This window comes from Neolamprologus brichardi, chromosome 3, assembly GCF_056152115.1.
Source record: "Neolamprologus brichardi isolate AB-2024 chromosome 3, ASM5615211v1, whole genome shotgun sequence".
Classification (NCBI taxonomy): Eukaryota; Metazoa; Chordata; class Actinopteri; order Cichliformes; family Cichlidae; genus Neolamprologus; species Neolamprologus brichardi.
In genome coordinates, this window is record NC_142106.1 from 59653910 (window position 1) to 59673518 (window position 19609).

General features: G+C 40.8%; 2 protein-coding genes across 9 annotated transcripts in view; both read right to left on the reverse strand.

Annotated features, from left to right (window-relative positions):
* LOC118453432 (protein NLRC3-like) overlaps positions 1-19609 on the reverse strand; it is an 815502-nt gene that overhangs the window by 162177 nt on the left and 633716 nt on the right. The window contains exons 1-2 of one of the 8 annotated variants that reach the window (XM_087837963.1): positions 5037-5300; positions 3253-3286 (exon numbers count right to left, since the gene is read on the reverse strand). The exons of the other annotated variants lie outside the window; for them this stretch is intronic. Coding sequence (XP_087694089.1) covers positions 3253-3286; positions 5037-5300 — 298 coding nt within the window. Of the gene's footprint in view, positions 1-3252; positions 3287-5036; positions 5301-19609 lie in introns of those variants that run through there. 8 annotated transcript variants of the gene reach the window in all.
* On the reverse strand, positions 15383-17918 carry LOC148105986 (uncharacterized). Its single transcript, XM_087838020.1, has 7 exons — positions 17805-17918; positions 17606-17699; positions 17410-17521; positions 17109-17335; positions 16848-17013; positions 16621-16748; positions 15383-16512 (listed from the first exon to the last, which is right to left on the reverse strand). Exons 1-7 carry the CDS (start codon positions 17843-17845, stop codon positions 16195-16197), a joined length of 1086 nt encoding a protein of 361 aa, XP_087694146.1. The 5' UTR covers positions 17846-17918; the 3' UTR covers positions 15383-16194.

Here is a 19609-nt window from a genome sequence, read left to right on the forward strand (position 1 = left end):
GACTCCATCATCTTCCTGCTCTCTGGACTCCAGTGTGGATCTGTCTCAGCTCCTCCATCATACTTGACGTTCTTCACTTTGGCCTGAACCACCAGGAAGTGGATGTACATCTCAGTCAGGGTCTTGGGCAGCTGTCCTCTCACTCTGGTTTTCAGCACATCCTCCAGAACTGTAGCAGTGATCCAGCAGAAGACTGGGATGTGACACATGATGTGGAGGCTTCGTGATGTCTTGATGTGGGAGATGATCCTGCTGGCCTGCTTCTTATCTCTGAATCTCTTCATGAAGTACTCCTCCTTCTGTGGGTCAGTGAACCCTCTGACCTCTGTCACCATGCCAACACAGTCAGGAGGGATCCGATTGGCTGCTGCAGGTCGTGTGGTTATCCAGAGGCGAGCAGAGGGAAGCAGTTTCCCCCTGATGAGGTTTATCAGCAGCACATCCACTGAGGTGAACTTTCTAGGGTCAGTTAGGATTGTAGTTTTGTGGAAGTCCAGAGGAAGTCGACACTCATCCAGACCATCAAAGATGAACACAACCTGGAAGTCTTCAAAGCTGCAGATTCCTGCTTTTTTGGTTTCAGTAAAGAAGTGATGAACAAGTCCCACCAAGCTGAACTTTTCCTCTTTCAGCACATTCAGCTCTCTGAAAGTGAATGGAAATATGAACTGGATGTCCTGGTTGGCTTTGTCTTCAGCCCAGTCCAGGCTGTATTTCCGTGTTAAGACTGTTTTCCCAATGCCAGCCACTCCCTTTGTCAGCACTGTTCTGATTGGTTCATCTCTTCCAGGTGAGGCTTTAAAGATGTCTTCTTGTCTGATTGTTGTTTCTGGTCTGTCTGGTTTCCTGGATGCTGTTTCAATCTGTCTGACCTCATGTTCATCATTGACCTCTGCAGTCCCTCCCTCTGTGATGTAGAGCTCTGTGTAGATCTGATTCAGAAGGGTTGGGTTTCCTGCTTTAGCGATGCCCTCAAACACACACTGGAACTTCTTCTTCAGGGTGGATTTAAGGTTACGCTGACAACATCCACTGGGAGTTCCTTTAGAAATAAAGAAAAATATATATATTCAATTTAAGTACTTATCAACGGTACATGACCATTTTTTTCCTGCCCAAATTAAGTGCTTGTGAAGAATCAGGTCAAGTTTTTGCATTATTATGAAATTTTAGTTTTTCCATTAGCTGATATATTTATAGATATCTTCTTACTGCTCAGTAGATGATCAGCCTGCTTATTCAGCTTCATTCTCTTCAGGATGTTTGCTGTGAACTTCACAAATGACTCCTTGCTTGAATTATTATAGTTGAACTTTTTCCTTTGTTTTGAATCGAGTTTAGGCTCACACTTTTGATATGACTCTAGAAAAACAAACAAAAACATAATAACAGATCCATCACAGCATTATTAACCTGTTGCATGGTTTGTTTTTTGTGTGTCTGTCTTTTTTTTCTCATGTGTAACTGAAGCCTTTTTTGTATTTATTAATAATTCACCATCACATCATGTCAGATGTTTAAGTTACTTCATGAGAAATTTTAACTAACTACATGGGTGTTAAAGTAATGTTTTTCTGTATATTTAAACAATTTGTAGGGTTAGGTTTTTTATTTTAGCAAAACATCCTCTGAGGCAAGAATAATGCAACTATTTAGCAAAAACAAAAGAAAGAAAGAAAACATGTTTTACATAAATTACATTTATTATAATTACAAATTATATCCCCAAATTACAACAACAAGTGCCACTTGAAGGAACTTTATATTGTTAGATAAAAAAACTAAACTAAATTAACTAAGATAGGAAGTATAAGACAGGGGGATTGCCTAAAGCTTAATGAAGATTACATTTAAATTTAAAATTCAAAACTGAAACTAAAAGAATAAACCATCAAAACAAGTACCTAGAAGTGAAAAACCAGAACCACATTGTTTTGGTTTTGATTGAATTGACCGCTGCCTTTGAAACAGTAGCCCACAATATTCTAATATTTTGATTAAATGGCCTAGTGGGCATTAGTGGCACTGAACTTAAATGGTTTAGGTATTATCTGGCAGAGATAACTTTCTCTGTAAATCTTCTTAGTTCTGATTTTTTTGCTGCTTGTCAGACATGTGGCCTACCAGGGGGTTAATTTTAGGACCATCGCTATTTTTCTTCTTCCTTTCTTTACATTTTAAATGGACTGATTGATATATACTGCTTCTCTACTCTCCCAGAACACTCAAAGCAACAAAACAGAGGTGATAATGTTTGAGCCTAGTGGCCCATATGAGTCCTTTTTTGTTGCTTTGGGAAGATACCGATTCACAAGGTCCCGAATCGATTCAATCCACGATTCGATTTAATTCGATTCGATTCAATTTGAAAATGACAGTCAGAAATCAGTACATTTACATATTTTTGTATCTATAAAAGGGAAGCTGACACACGCAAGACTTTATCAAAGGTGTGAGCATCACAACAGATGCCTTTGTGTCAAAGTAGCTGAAGATAAAACACAGAAAAACATGTAGGTGATTTTCCAGGCCTGGGATTTTATATTCTTCAGTACATCAAAAACGAAAGAAAACCATTAATCAACATATGAACATTACCTCTGATGTTACAGCGGTTTTATTAGAGACACGGCTGAGCGTTTTGCATAATTTTAAAAAGTTTAAATTTTTTCAGTGTTGAATGGCAGAAATTAGGTTTTCTTTTCGGAAGTATGTAAAAGGAAAAAAGAACAGCAGCAGACAGGCTGTAAACAACGGTAGACTTGTGCGTAACAAGCAAGCGAATAATGCAGAAAACAGATTTTTATACGGGAACCTGTTCTTGAAGTACAGAGAGAGAGAGAGAGAGAGCTGTGCGTGAAGTGTGATTTTATTGTGGTGGAAGCAAAACGGTAAAAGTCAGAGTGAATTCATGATGATTGATTGATTGATTGGTAATTTATTTCAACATGTGAACAATATACAGGTACATTAAGAAATGAAAATAAGAGAGAAAGTAAGTAACACTTATTTAATCCCACCCCTTTGCCATAAATTATCAGTTAATATTTAGTCAGCTTCCTCACTGATATAATGATGTTTATGTTGCTGCTGGTTCAGTCAATATTGTTTGGAGAGAGATCAAACTAACAGCTTTAGAATCAGCAGAAAAAGGGCGTGAACACAAAGCGCGGACCCGCCGACACATCAGAATCAGCGAGCTGTCGGCTTTCAGCCCCGACCGTGTCCATGCCATCAGGTGAGAAAGGCGACATCTCACTGATTCTGATCCGCGCTGTGTGTTTACGTCTTTGTGCAGAATCCGTGTTCCTGCTCTCATTTACTGTCTTAGCTGTTTGGTGGTTGTTGAAATTTTGAGGTTTAACCTGAGATTCTGGCATTTCGGGGAAAATAAATTTATATTAAAAAAATCGATTCAGAATTTTAATGAATCGATTTCACATTATCCAAGCCAGAATCAATTTTAATCGATAAATCGATTATAAAAACCCACCCCTAATTATTACCGACCTTGGGTTTCATTTGGACAGTGATTTTAAACTGGAAAGTAAATTATAATTGTTGTCTAGTTTTTCAAAGTATAGCGTTTATTATTTTAGGCAACTGACAGCAGTGAAATGTTTTCTTTCAAATTCAACCTTTTTTATTGGTCACACACACAACCATACACACAATACAACATGTGGTTTCTAGGCAGCACTCTGAAACAGTGATCCATACTTTTATTTCATCCCATCTGGAGTACTGTAATTGACTTTATGTGGGAGTCAGTCATTACTCTCGCATGCTCAGCTGGTTCAAAACACTGCTGCATGAAGAACCTGTAAAAGAGAGCATGTTACCCCTGTCTTAGCCTCGCTCCACTGGCAGCCTGTATATATTAGAGTTCATTTTAAAATTGTTATGTTTAGTTTTACATTTTTCACAGTCTTGCCCTGCCTTACCTTCTTCACGCCTACACACCTCATCAGTCAGCTGACCAGCTCACTCAGATAGCCTTGTCTATCATTGTTCATAAGTTATGGACTAACTTGCCGTTACATGTTAGAGAACCCCCTTCACTGTCCACTTCAAAAACACATCTTAAAACCCATTTTATTCTTTTTGACCCAGTGAGACTCGGTCTGTTTTGTAATTGTTATTATTTAGTATCAATGTACAACACTTTGTGTCACCTATGGCTGTTTTAAAGTGTATTATAAATAAAGATAGTATGGTAGGTAACTGCTGTTATACTTATAGGCAACTGTTCATTAACTGGGGCTCAGAGCTTAGTTACACTGCAGAGCTGAGAATACAGAGATACCACATGGAAACAACCTGAGTTCCTATTGGTCAATGCAGGCTTCATGTGTTCATGTGGAATTATTACCTTGTGATAAACAGGATGAAGATGCCTGGGCTGAGGATTTCCCTGTTGGAGTAAAGTGCACCATGAATAAGGAACTGTCTGTTTAACAATGAAGACCTGCATGGCTTCAAAATACTCTAAATATAATCTCCAAAAGTTGATTCTGTTCATCTGGACGTAGTGTTTTCAGTGGGAGAAACGTGTCGTCACTCATCCAGGTGACTTCTTCAGTCTCAGCTGACTGCAGGTTTCAATCTTATAAACAGTACATTTGGATATTGACTGAAACCAGCCCACTGAAGGAACAATGGGCTGGGAGGTCAGTTCCTTCATCGTAATTATGCAAATTCTCATGACCACTGAGCAACAACCATTGATCAAAGGCCACGGCTCCCATTCACAGAGAGTTGGGGAATGGCTGCAATCACAGCATTGTAAGATGGTGACAGATGTACGAAACGTTTCTCCCACTGAAAACGCTATATCCAGATGAAAAAAAATCAACTTTTGGAGATTTACTTACCTGCATGATTGAGCATGCATCAAGATGTCTAAATATAATATTTGTACTCAAACAAATTTAGAAGAGAAAAGACACACAATTGAAAGTTCAGACTAAAACAGCCTCAGTTTTCAATCCATAAACTGTCACAGTGTTGTCCTGATACTGCACTGAGTGTTTCATGTCTTTTTTCTCTGACTGACCTTCATTCATCTTCTTTAAAATCAACTCCGCCACCTCCATTACATGGTGAGTAGTGTATGTCTCGACCATAAGATCCACTGTTCCATGACGTCCATCCTTCCTTGCGTTCTCCAGTCGGCTCTTTTTGATGGTTGTGAAATCACCTCCAGGTCCTTTTTCCAGGTACCAGTGGAAAAGTTTCAACTCCTCTTCTCCCAAATCTTCCAGCCTGTTCAGCAACTGCTCCTCAACAGATTTTTCCATCTTTCAACTGTAAAACATGAGAGACAACATGAATCTCATCACATGTCCAATGTATTTACTTATTTAGAATATTTTGAGTTTGAGCAGTTTGAGTTCAGGTTTTGTTCTCAGAGCTTTTATTGAGCCATAATGTCTCTTTTTACCTCTTGAGCTCCAGCGCCCCCAGTACAAAGGGGGTGAACTGCCGTTTAACCCTCCAACTCTCAGGTCTTTTATGCAAATATGGAAACGTATCCACAAAAAGCTCAGAATTCACCCAAAGAATTCACATCAGCTCACACACACTTTCTACCTTCACCTGCAGAGGAAACACAAATCATTCATGTGCACATCAACTGAAATCCTCCTTTCCATCATGTGTGCTGTCCAAATATCATTTCCAGGTTCATCTCAGTGACAGCTGAATGCAGTCAGACAGCAGTGTGAGAAAGAGGAAGCTGCCATCAGCTCTACTATCAGTCCACTAGATGTAAACTACTAGAGTAAAGTTTTTAAATAATTCTGTGTCACTAAATAAAGTTTTTAGGGGGAGACATGGATGTGTAAACTTCAAATATCTGCTTTAAAACATATTTTGAAAAAGTATATTTGCTCTGGCAGGAAACATAAAACCAGGTAACCACCCACTAAGCAGGAAATATTAATCACAGTGACAGTAAAGGAGGTAAAGGGCTGTGACATCATCACGTACGCTGCGTCCTCTGTGGGCTCTGAGTGAACTCACAAAGTACAAACTACAAGTACACAAACACGAACGTAGCTCAGAGTGGCGGACACACTCGGCCTCGTTGGTCCAGCTGTGAGTCCGTTACCGTGAACTATGGAGCGGCAGATTTGTGCTGGAACTAAGCTGCACACAGCTGATGTTAGCCAGGAAAACATTACACACTGACTTTAATGGAGAGACCGGAAATACAAACACACACAGTTTGTTGTGTGAAGAAATCAAACATGAGCTGAACAAACAGTAAAGTTCCTAAAGACAAACTGTTAAAGGAGGAAACAAAGCAAACTTACAGTTTCTTCACACACCAACAACAAGCTCCACTCCACACCTGGACACTAAACACGGACACACAGGTGAGCTGCTTCCTGGAAGGAGGCGGGACTCCACCTGAAACTCAACACAGGTGGGAGGGGCTCAGCTCTGTGTGTGCTGATGTGTTAACTTTAAAAATCTGCGTCTGACTGCTCAGACTGAGTCAGAGTAAAGTTCACATGCTGACGTGTGGAGACATGAAACCTTGTTGTAGCTGCAGGTGTGAACACACTGATCCCAGATCAGCTCTGCTGTATTTGTAACATGAACATTTCTGCTGCAAAGCTTCAAATGTTCAGCATGTTTCTCTGTTTCCAGTCTATAGATCCAGTCACACTTTGTTGTTGGTACAAAGTTCATCTGCTGCTCACATGAATCCATGAAAGATTTATTTCACTGAATGTTTCTTCAAACCTCATTTCAACCTGTTGAAGTCATGAATGAAAGTGCAGATTGAGAGTGGATCACATGATGTTTAAGGTGTGTCATGTGACATGTTCAGTATTGTCACACATGTCTAGATTGTCCCTGATATCATAACTGCTCAAACACTGATGATTATATTTGAAGAATTATTACTGATGGCAGCAAAGTTTGAATGGAGCTCTCTGTCTGTGCTGATTTGTCGCCCTCTGGAGGTCAAAGCACAAACTGCATGTTGTCACTGTAACCACCACAGTGACAGGAAGTGTTTTCATGACTGAAACACTGTAAGGATGCTAACAGCTGTCGTTAGGCTCACTGACAGCAGTGCTGATGTGTTCATGTCAAACATTGGCTCAGGTCAGACTCCTTCATCCTTCTCCAACGTGAGGCCGCCCTCAGACCCACAGGAGCTCTGACCTTTGACCTCCTGACCCTAACCATTTTAGTCTTGTTGAATCTTTAAATGCAAATCCATCCAAACTGTAGCCGAGCAAAAGAAGCTGGAAGTTGTTCTATGAATGATGTTGTTGAAGGAGCTTGGAAAGAAAAGCGTCTGGACTTCTTTAAGTTGCTTGAAGAGGGACTTGGACGTCTTAACGCTCACTCACATCCTGGGACATTTGATCACAGGAAATCACATGATAGCGTGGGGCTAGATCTCACAATGGGTTCACCCAAAACCTTGGCTGATTGCGACCCACACCCATTTTCACACCTTGGCTCGTTTGATTAGGTGGAGGATCAACAGGGGCTCCATGTCCCTGAATTTAAACTGAATTTAAACACACCGTGCACAATGCCAAGTTAGATAAGGGTTAAAAGAACAAGATAAGAATAAATAAAAAGATAAAATAAGGATAAAAAATAACTTAAAAAAAATAAAATAAAAAAATAAATAACTGCAAATAAGTACAAATAAGTAACTGAAGACACGGGTGGTCTGCAGATATCGATGTACATGGATGTACAGAGGAGTTTAATGTGCAAAATGAACTTAGTGTGCAAAGTGAGCTGATGTGCAACCTGCAGTTTGAGGTCGGTCAGCTGTTCAGGAGTCTGATAGCAGTGGGGAAGATGGAGTTGTTGAGTCTGGATGTTCTAGATTTCACACTTCTGAACCTTCGTCTGGAGGGCAGAGGTGTGTCTCTCCTCTGGACTCTGTGATGGTAGCTGCTCTGCAGAGAGGGCAGCGGGGTCCTGATGATCTTCTCCACAGTTGTTATCACTCTCTGCAGGCGTTTGCGGTTTGCAGTAGTGCTGCCGTACCATGCAGTGATGTAGCTGGTCAGGGTGCTCTCCACAGTGCAGCTGTAGAACCTGCTGAGGATCTTGGCCAACATACCAAATTTCCTCAGCCTCCTCAGGAAATACAGCAGCTGCTGAGCCTTCTTGACCAGCTGTGTGGTGTTCAGTTTCCAGGTGAGGTCCTCACTGATGTGGACGCCCAGGTACTGCTGCTCACCCTCTAAACAGCGGCTGGTGAGGCCTCTTCTTCTTCCTCGTGTACACTATCATCTCCTTTGTCTTATCAGTGTTGAGGGTGAGGTTGTTGTCCTCACACCGTGACACCTGACCAGCCTCCTCTCTCCTATAAGCCACGTCGTCCTCTCCAGTGATGCAACCGATCACTGCAGTGTCATCCGTGAACTTCAAAATGATGTTGTCTTTGTTGGAGGTGACACAGTCATGGGTGACCAGGGTGTAGAGGATGGGACTGAGGACGCAACCCTGTGGGACGCCAGTGTTTGTCTGCCAGTCAAAAAGTCCTGTAGCCAGTCACAGAGGGTGGAGGGTGCAGGCCGAGTGTAGCCAGTCACAGAGGGTGGAGGGTGCAGGCCGAGTGTAGCCAGTCACAGAGGGTGGAGGGTGCAGGCCGAGTGTAGCCAGTCACAGAGGGTGGAAGGTGCAGGCCGAGTGTAGCCAGTCACAGAGGGTGAAGGGTGCAGGCCGAGTGTAGCCAGTCACAGAGGGTGGAGGGTGCAGGCCGAGTGTAGCAAGTCACAGAGGGTGAAGGGTGAAGGGTGCAGGCCGAGTGTAGCCAGTCACAGAGGGTGGAGGGTGCAGGCCGAGTGTAGCCAGTCACAGAGGGTGGAGGGTGCAGGCCGAGTGTAGCAAGTCACAGAGGGTGGAGGGTGCAGGCCGAGTGTAGCCAGTCACAGAGGGTGGAGGGTGCAGGCCGAGTGTAGCAAGTCACAGAGGGTGGAGGGTGCAGGCCGAGTGTAGCCAGTCACAGAGGGCGGAGGGTGCAGGCCGAGTGTAGCCAGTCACAGAGGGTGGAGGGTGCAGGTCGAGTGTTGCCAGCTTGTGAGTGAGTTTGTGTGGGATCACAGGATTGAAAGCCGAGCTGTAATCAACCAAAAGTACCCTGATGTATGAGTCTTTGTTTTCCAGGTGGGAGAGGTAGTAGTGAAGGGCAGTTTTCCCACAAAACAGCACAACCAAGGACTCAGAAGCACAACATAAAATACAACAAGTTAAAATGCTGGGTCACAAAGACCCGTGACAGACTCACCTTTAACTGCCCAAGACTGCGTCTGAATCTTTGGACCAACTTCAGGGATTAACTCAGTGATGTCAGTAAGACAGAAAAGGTTTTCAAATCAAGCTCACTGGGTGTGTTGCAGACGATATAGTTAGTGTAGTTGTTGTTTTGTGTGTCAGTTCTACTACTAAGTGTCACAGTTGCTACAAAAAAGCCACCAAGTAATAGTTTACCTTCAAATCGTTCCTCCAACTCATTTAGTCGCCATTCAAGCAGTTTGTTTCTTACAAAATCATCCAAGAAATGAACCTGAAAGATAAACTGTAATATTTAACCAGACTAGATCTTTGTAATACATTTCTGTGTCATGTTCCTGTTCCACACAGGTGCATACTGTGGAAATCTCTGTGGCCATGTAGTGGTGAGGTTGCTACCCAGTGTGGTTTGGGGTTTAAATAGAGTGGCTATTGGACAAATTTCACCAGTGTCACCAATTTTCTAAAGAAATATATTTCAGAAGGTGCTGTTGACATGAAAATCTCACCAGATGTGGCAACAACCCATCAAATCCACACATGCAAAGTAATCAAACCACACGTTTCCATAGATTATGTGTAATAAAGAGAAATAAGACAGGGAAAAAGTCTTGAACACACTTCCTGCAGTTTGTTTAATACTTTGTACAAAAGCCTTTGTGTATGACGACAGCATCAAGATGCCTCCTGTGTGGACAAATTAGTCGTACGCATGTAATCTGTGCGCTGTGGGCGTGGCTCTACACAAAGTGACAGATAGTCTCCGAGGTAACCACCATGAGATGCTCAAATGCTCTTAACTTGCACATGACATGTGCTCAGATGTTTCTCCACATCAACAGGGCCCCTTCTATAAACTGTGAGGATGATGAAGAGGTTTCAGGACGAGGTGGTCAGCAAGCACAGGAGAAAGCAGGGCCATGAAACTCTCTCGTGCAGCAGATGTTTAATAAGACTCAGCTTTAGGGTTCTTTTTTCACCTGGCAGTGCTCCTATGATCCCAGCTTATAGATGGAGGCTTGCATAAGAGGCTCACCAGCTAAAGCAGCACACCTGGGTCTCCCAGCCTATTAAAAGCAGCCCTTTGCTTCACCTGCTTCACTAAACATTATTATTATTATTTAAGCAGAGTGGTGTGATTTATGTAGGCATTGCTGTGTGACAGGATGACTTTTCTTGCACACCCACTGTTGTGGATAGGCGTAGCTTTGGGTCACGTGGTGTCGGTAATAGTAATAGTGATTGCTATATCACCTGTTCACGTCCCGAGGGAATTTTTGTAAATGAGTGGGTGATGGGAGAAGTCGACTTTTGCTGACCGCTCAAGCTTAGAATGTTTATTTTGATCACTGTTTTTCTGGATTTTAAGGATTTGATAACAAATAAAGAAGTTTTTAATCTGGAATTTTGACTTACGTTTTGAACAGCGGGCGCGTCAACATTATTCCCCTATTCAGCTGCTCGGCGACTCAAAGGCTTGACAGTCGCCAATACCCACCAAATGAGGGCGCACATGTTTCCACGCCCACTGGTGACTGCACACATCCTTTCAAGGAAGCATTTCATTCATCCCTAACAAATGGAACAAAACACTGTGCAGCGTGTTCAGGTTTGAACGTGGCCCTGGCCTCTCTCTGCATCCACCTGCATCGGCCTTCTTGTGTGTTGTACCTCCAACAACCCAACAGCACATCCACTCCCTGCTGAACTGCTTGGTAAAGTTTGAATCAATTCTACTTTCTTTGTAGGTACATTTCATCTGTGAACTCCTGAACTCCTTTACAGCAAAGGCTGCAACTCATTGGTGGTTATGTCACCATGAGAAGATTTTATTATTTCCAGAATTTTTTAGGATCATTCAGATGTTTAGTAGTTTTTGAAGGACAGGATTCTGATTTGGCCTTTTTAATGAAGGAGGCTGAACGATTTCCGAGCTGCCACAAATCAGCCAATCTGCTCCAGATTTAGTTTCTCTGGCCTGAGCAGCATCCCTGTTTTTAAGGAGACTGCATAGCTGAGGAGAAAGCCAAGGATTGTTTCTGCATTTCACTCTAAATCTGAGCATGGGGGCATGCTTATTTATCATTTTGATAAAAGGGTCATAAAAATAATTCCATGCCAGCTCACCATTGGTGATCAGGTAGATTCTGTTCCAGTTATAGTCCCATAAATCATGAAGCTTGCTGACAGAAAAGCTTCAAATCTCCTTTGAAAGCTATTTGTGGTCTTGATTGTGGGAGCTTCAGTTGTCTGACTCCAGCTGCCACACAGTGGTCACTGATATCATTTGCAAAAACCCCAGTGTGACAATATTTATCAGTGAAACAGAAATCAGGAAGTGACGACTTTTCTTTGAACATTTGCTAAGGCTAAGCTGTGCTTTATACCACAGTTGGGAAAAGAGGAAAGAGAGTATATTATCCTTAATGTATTAGGAAAAAAGAAATCTGATACAAAACTGATATAACCACAATAGTCACATATCAAGTAACCAGAGTAGAGCTGTGCAGGACTTTTATTGTGAAAAGTAGGAAGAGGAAACAGTTTTCATGAGCAAGCTTTTCTGACATGTGTATTCAGTGGTTGAGAGGAGGCGGCAGACAGCAGGACAGTCAAAAACTCCCGACCACACTGGTACTGGGAATCCCACAGTGCTCGTCCTTTAATAAACACTCCTCACCAACAAGGCCCAGCTGAACGGCTGCTGTCTTATCATACATGAAGCGAGCAGCGTTCATACAACAGAGGGCAGGGGCGCATGCTTGTGACATCACTAAACATGAAGTTGTCTTAAAGAGACACCACACTATTGCGACTGTTACACATGGAAACTTATAAGCATAACTTCTCTCCAACAAACGTGGAATAACAGGAAGATCCTTTATAAACACAAGTCATTTCTTCTTCTTTATATGGAGGAATTAACTGGAAACAAACTTGGCTGCATGAAGGACAATTTAAAGGAGTTTCTTATAAAATACTACAGAACTTTAAACTTTAGAGACGAAGCCAAGAAGACACTGCAGAGGTTTCAGCCTGATGTGAACTGTTCTGCTTCTTTCTGTGAGTTACGCACTGAAACTATTTCTCATCTATTTGATAAGAATATAAACAGCAGAATCAGAGTTATTTCTAACAGCAGTCTGTTTCATTATTGATCCAACAGCACAGATTTATCACTGATCTGTTAAACCTGATCACTTAACCCTTTCACACACAGTGCTCACTACAGTTACAGCTATTCAAAGGCTACAACCATTTACAAATATTACTAAAACTAAAATGAGAGAACAATCAGGTGTTGCAATAAGTTGCCCCACAAATGATGTGTGTCAGTAAAAAAAGTTTATCCACCAAAAGACAGAAGAGCACAGGGACAAACCTGCAGCCTGACAACAGCAGGTGTATCACTCCGCTGGTTTTCTACTTAGTGACAGTGTTTACAAATGTGCCTTTGTGACATTCATTAGTGCCCTCACTGACACACAAAACGACTACACAACAGAACAGCTACACAACACAACACACTAAGTATACACTCCACACTAAACGTCACAAATCTCCCACATCTAAAAACTCTCTTTCTCTCACTCACTCGCTCGCTCTGTCTCTGCCGTTACCGTCACTCCCAAAACTTTTCCCTCTTCCTAAACAACCAAATCACACATGTTGACTTTTTTTAATTGGTCGACATGGTGTATTTTCCCACTGATAGGAAACATGTGGATTTTTTCCTTTCTTTACTGTTTTCGCGCCGTCCTTAGAAAACGCTTAAAACACACAAACGTGAGGACAGTGTTTAGAAAAAAGCGTGGCTGATATATATCATCATAACTCTGGATTTACTGGCCTGTAATTAAAATTTAAAAACACTGAAGCTCGAACTTTCAATGTGGCTGAAACAGAGACTCAGCGTGGCTGCAGCTTGTTGCTGTGTCAGCTTACATCAGTCATGTGATTTGGAGGTGCAGCGTGTCCGTGGACCACAGAGGGTTAATAACACTCACCTTCCATTTCCACAGTGTAACATCCACCCACACAGTAAAAAAACAGAGTGTCAATTTTACACTTAGAGAGTTGATTTTAACTCTGTTTCAGATAACATTTGGTCCCACTCAAAATTAGAGTAAAATTTACTCTATGACCAGTGTTAACTTTTTAGTGTTAATTCTACTCAGTTTAGTGTCAAAATTAACAACAAAATGTGTAAAAATATTTAACACTGAGGGTTATTCACACTGTTTAGAGTAATATGATTTCACTTTATAGAGTTATTTTTAGTCCAAGTTCACTCTAATGTGTAATAATATTTCATTTTCATTATTTTTTCATATTTATCATATGATGCTATATTTCTAAATGGCTGTGATCTATCCTATATTGTGAAAATAACTACAAACATACAGGTTACAGTAACAGCATTTATTAGCATAACAAACTCTTACAAATGACAGTAGCTATGATGCTCACCAGAGAAAGCAATATGGGACCACAAAGAGAGCGTTGTCATTCACTCCATACGACAATTGTATGTCAAAAGGCCTGGGATAATGCAGGCTGTCAACATGAAAGACAACTAAATCTTGCTTTGTCCTGGTCAACTCATAGGCATGGAAATGTTCTTGAAAGGCTACTGTACATAATGGCAAAGTGAGAAGTACCAGTTTCTCGTGTATTATCAGAACTGACTCAATCTGGTAAAACAGGCATTTCAGACACTGCCACAAATAACCAAATGCGGGCGGTAAACAATACCATTCTGTTTAGCCCAGTTCACTTTCATAACTTGAACTCTATTGGGCAGTTGCATTGCTATTGAAATTCCAGAACCTCCTTTTACCAGATCTAAAGACACCATTTTTCCTGGACCAATGTCTAACCGACTAAAGGCTGTTGAAGATTGCCAAATGTATGCCATATAATTCTGCTGTTTTTTGGCCAGCGTTTTGGTGATATTTTTGAATGATTTGAGCTGTTTCTTGAAAAAATTGTGCTTACCTTCATAGCGCATGCACCAACTATGAAGTACAGGCCCTATTTTTTGGATGCAGCGAGGATAATGGATAAGAAAATGGTGCTTTGGTAAAAGATTTTTCTAGGGATACAACATCTTGAACAGTTTGTGGTGTTCCACAATCAAATGTTTTAAATATACACACATACCTTGAGATAACATAGGAGAAAATACAATATTAACTATCTGTAGTAATAAAAGTAGTAGGCCCCAATGTTGGTCAGTAGAGGTTACCAAATCTCCAAACATGAGGGGAACATTCCTCAGTAAGCACCATGTCTGAATAGCATTCAGTCCCAGATCATTAGACTCTCCACCTAAATTCACAGCCACTGGCCTATTGTTTTTCTCCATGAATCCATAATCAAAACTTTGTATTCTCAAATTCAGTTCTCCCAATGTAAGATGTTGTTCTTTTAAATACAAAAACAATAACTTCAGTTCGTACTGGGCCACTCCTTCCAAAACATCATGCATCACACAACTGAGAAGTTCTCAGTTGTGTGAAAATATGTCAGTGAATTCAATAAGCATGAACTCTTTACACCAAAAACATAAGGAAGCAATGGATTATTAGACATTTCCTGACAGTGAGCAGTGTGGTTGTCTTTGGTGCGCAACACTATTTTGGGGGAATCTTCAGAGAATTCTGTTTGAAAGTCATCTTTTTCAGCTAAACAAAACCTGCAACAGTACCTTGCACTGAAAGACTCCACCAGACCAAACAAGCTATGTAAGCCTAAATTATCACCAGTGACCTGTACCACACTACCACGAACATAACCACCAAACAGTGGAATCTCAATACCATCGCTCTCTAACACTTTAATGTCTCGAACAATAGGAGCAAGAATTTCACTAAAACCATAACGTTTCAGATCTTGTGCATGAAATAAGGCACAAAGGTGTATGTTGGCCAAAAATGAATTCCATTTGGGAGAGAAGTTTCTTAAGGTAAAATATACTGCACCCAACTCGTGAATACCTCGCTTGGAACCAAGAGGATTTGCAACCTTAAAGTCATCATAGAACATTTGGATCTGAACTGTGTGCTTTTCTGTTGAAAAAAAGAGTCTTCAATAGAGATCCATCACAAATATCTCTGAGTCTTGAATCACAAGTGTCGGATTTTTTCAACATTTCTCCAACATGCTGACTCTTAAATATTGATTCCAATGTTGATAATATTGGAACATACATGAATTTATCTTGAACAACTGCCTGATCATATGTTCCAGTCTTTTTATTTCGCCTTGTGTCAAATCTTGAGCCAATTACACATTCAACTGGTTCTACAGTTTCCCACTTGTCTGATAAATATTTTGACCTCTTGTACTCCGAATTAAGAACTGAGAAAGGATTCTCTAACTCATCAAAACATGCTTCAACTTTCTTGCACATTTCTGTTTCTCTTTCATTACTAAATACATGCTTAATGACTGTTTCTTTAGCATGTTGTTGGATATCTTGAACAATCTCTTCCATGGAATTCACTACAGGATTCACTACACTTTGGCCTACACCTGCTGCCTTTAGATCAGAAATAACAGCTGCACAACTATTTACAAGGTCTGCTGAAGATAATTCTGACTCAGCCTCTAAATGTTCAGGCACCACATCATCATTAGCAGCAGTACTTGTGTCCGTAACACTTTGAACTGGTGAAAAATCTAGTTCTGCAGAATCAAATGAACTGCTTACGTGGCATTTGTTCAGGTGCTTTCTAAAGCCAGAAAAACTACTAAAAGAACGTGAGCATCCCACTTGGCCACATTTGAGATATAGTGTCCTGCCAGTACAGAGACCATGAATTACCTTAAGGTGTTTTACAAGGCTGTTTGGTCTACCATGATCACTTTTGCAAAGAAAGCACTTCATTATTTTGATCTCAATGGATACTAACGCACCATTCTTGCTCGCAACTCTGCAACTCTGGGAGTTTCCTTTGTTTCCCCAACATCAATGTTGTAAATGGTTGTTTGCAGAAAAGTGAAAAAGTTGGTCAGGGATGAACTGTAAGACGTATCAAAGACATAATGGGCCTTAAAGAGTTCATCAAGGGCTCCTACTGAACCTGTGGCTTTACATGGAAGTGCATGCTTGTCAATCACAATGAAGAAGGTGTGAATGCTGCTTCTTGTGGGTCCCTGAGCAAGAAGGTAGGGCTGACTGCTTCGGCTGATGTTGTCTAGATGCTGCTGTACACTGGTTCCAGCCTACAACAACACATTAAACAGCAGTATTTAGTGACTATCCCATTAGATTAGATCACCTTACTGTACATTACAATGGCGGTGATGGAATATATATTTTAAATAACATACCTTTAGGAATTTGATGAGGTTATCGACAGCTTGAGATGCAGACATCTTTCCTGGTCTCTTTCGCCCTTGTGCAGATGGCGGTAGCAGATGTAGCAGCAGCAAGATAGCAGACATGTCACTGTCCCAGCCTACAGACGAATAAACAAAGAATTACTCCAAAAATACATTCAATAGACAGAATTACCTATATAACCAACAATGGCAGATAAAAACAGTCAGAGTCATACCATTCTCAACTTCAGTAGCTGACTCAGCATTGCACATCAACTCCAAGAGCTCCGAGGTGGGTACAAGTCCATGACTTTCCTTTACAATCTTTGATTTGAGATCGATGGGCCACCTCTCCAAGAATTTGTTGGCAGTGACCTCATCAATCAGGAAATCTTGTTCTATCTATAATGCAAAAATAGAAGATAAGAGAGGTGTAATGAGTGAAACTGCAAGCTGCATGGAATATTTCAGTGATTCAACAAATGAAGATGTCTTACCAGTCCTGGTGTGTCCAGAAAACGCGGGAAGACTGTGAAGACATCTGCTGCATTCTTATCATCGCTGACCATTGAATGCCGATAAATGAAGGTAGCTTTCATCTTTTCACGGATAGTGTCTTCATCAGCAGAGTGTCTCAAAAGCGCAATAGCTGCTTTTACATCCTCATCTGATAACACTGTCTCAGTGGTGAGTGGTCTGGATCGACCACGGCCTGGCCCGCCAACTTAAGAAAAAACTATTTGATTGACTCCTACCTACAAATTAGATCAGAATCATTTAAATCACAAGTGAACTTACTTTTAGGAGATTTGGAAAGTGAGACACTTCTTTCCTCTGCAGCTTTTCTTTGAATGGTCTTCAACCGCCACGCAAGGTATCCTGAACGGCTCTCTGGATCATAGTAATGTTCCTATGTAATTAAATACAAGCAGAATGTTATCAACATTTCTGAGGACAACTATGTGTTTAATGTTGCAAGGTCCCCTTTACTTACATATCCATGTTGTGAATATGGGTCTTCCAGATATGGAAACAGAGCAACAATCCCCTGCGCATACATCACTCTTACACTTTTAGGGGGAGATGTCCTAATGTATAAATTCAGTGATGACCGTCACTCAATTGGCATTGAACATCACAATTAAAAATAATACTAAAAATGTTTCTTTATAGACTACATTTATGATTCTTACCCATGTGCTTCTGTCATCTCAGCAGCAAGTATGTTTATCATCTGTCAGAGATTTGGTTTTTGCATACTCTTGTATGATGTGTTCACCACCAGGCTTTGTTGTTAGGATTTTTTCAATCAGCTTAAATAGACATAAAATATGAAGTCAGAAATTTTTTAAACCTTGAGAAAAACTGGAAGATGATTACATAAAAACACTTCACATCAAACATGCAAATTAGGCTAACAATGTTCACTACCCACAGCTTTTGCTTCATAGTTTATATGGCATGGCCTTTTAGGTTGTCTTCCTTCAGTGGTGGCTGCTTCTTCAGGAGGTTCACACATTGTGAAGTTTAGCATGATTGTATCATCAGATGGAGAAGATGATGATGATGATAGAGATACACCTGTGCATTAAGGAACATGACCAAAGCAGAAGCATTAAATTGAACTGTTAATGCTTCAATCTCAACCTTTATATTTAATATAAACATATACGTATGTGAGTGATTACCAAGTTCTTCATTGCTCAGCATGACTCGGAAGGTTACAGGTGACCCCTTCACTATTTCTTCAAACACCTCTGCGTCTACTTCTGTGTCAGACTGGTCAAACACCTTCATATCTAGCTGTCTGCCTTCTGCTATGTTAAATTTTAAGCACACTGAAGTAAGGTAAGAGAAAAGAAATGTTACAGAAATTGTTAAAAAAAAAAAGGCCATGCATTTTCTTATTAAATGGTAGAGTAAGGCTATGTCTTCACAAAATATTGATGAGCTGAAGCTTAAGCATATAGGTAATTCTCATTCATTGTTGAAGTAGAAACAATTATCAACTTAGGTAGTTGAGTAAGAATATAATTAAGCTTATAATTAAGCTGGTATATTGACCAGGTAAACATTGTTATCTTGTTTTATCCTGATATTCTAACTAGAGATGGACCGATCCGATATTACGTATCGGTATCGGTCCGATACTGACCCAAATTACTGGATCGGATATCGGCGAGAAATAAAAAATGTAATCCGATCCATTAAATATCAAAAAAGCACCTCACAAAACTTGCTACACGGCGTAACTCGGCTCATAACCGTAGCACGTAGCGGCAGTGTGCATCACCTGATAGAGCAGCTGTGTGTATTTGTAGCCTTGCTAGCAAACCAGCATTTCATCTATGAGGAAGTTTTCCCAGAGAGAAGTAAAGCAAGTGTGTAAGTTCATCTCTGAATGTCTGTAAAACATTCCCACGTTAAGCTTAACAACCATACCTGGAGCGACTGCCTCTCTCTCTCTCTCTCTCTCTCTCCTGCTGCTGCTGCTTCAATCGTGAAACAGCTTAATGATCAGCTGATCATCTCTCTTCTTAGTTTTTGGCCCACTTCTCACCAGAAAGAGGAAACCAGCGGCTGAACAACAGCAGCACGTTTAAGCTTGATAAGCTGTTGTTAGAATTTATTTAATATTACTTTCTAGACCAGGATCGTTTTCTACGTAGCTGACGGCTGGTAATTGTGCAGGGGCGGATCTAGCAAAGTTTAGCCAGGGGGGCCGATAGGGCATGAACAGGGAAAAGGGGGCACAAAGACATACTTTTCTTTCTTATTCTCATTTAAAATGTCTAGTTTTTAATAAATAATTATCTGACTCTTACACCCAAAGTTTTAACCTTGTGTAAAATATATAGAAGTCCATTACTGTATATAGTAACTGTTAAGTCTAATATACCCTAGTAAGCTATACTACTTTTTCCTTTGGGAAGATACCATCTGTGCAGTCTGCAATTCTGTTGAAGAAAGATGTTGAATCTATTTAATTATTCTTGGA

Excerpts from the sequence above, each read along its gene's own strand:
- LOC148105986 (XM_087838020.1), bottom strand. The coding sequence starts at position 17,845 with ATGATAAACATACTTGCTGCTGAGATGACAGAAGCACATGG. Across the intron at positions 17,336-17,409 it reads ACTTTCCAAATCTCCTAAAA|TTGGCGGGCCAGGCCGTGGT; the intron begins GTAAGTTCACTT and ends TTTTTTCTTAAG. Across the intron at positions 16,749-16,847 it reads AGCTACTGAAGTTGAGAATG|GCTGGGACAGTGACATGTCT; the intron begins GTATGACTCTGA and ends ATTCGTCTGTAG.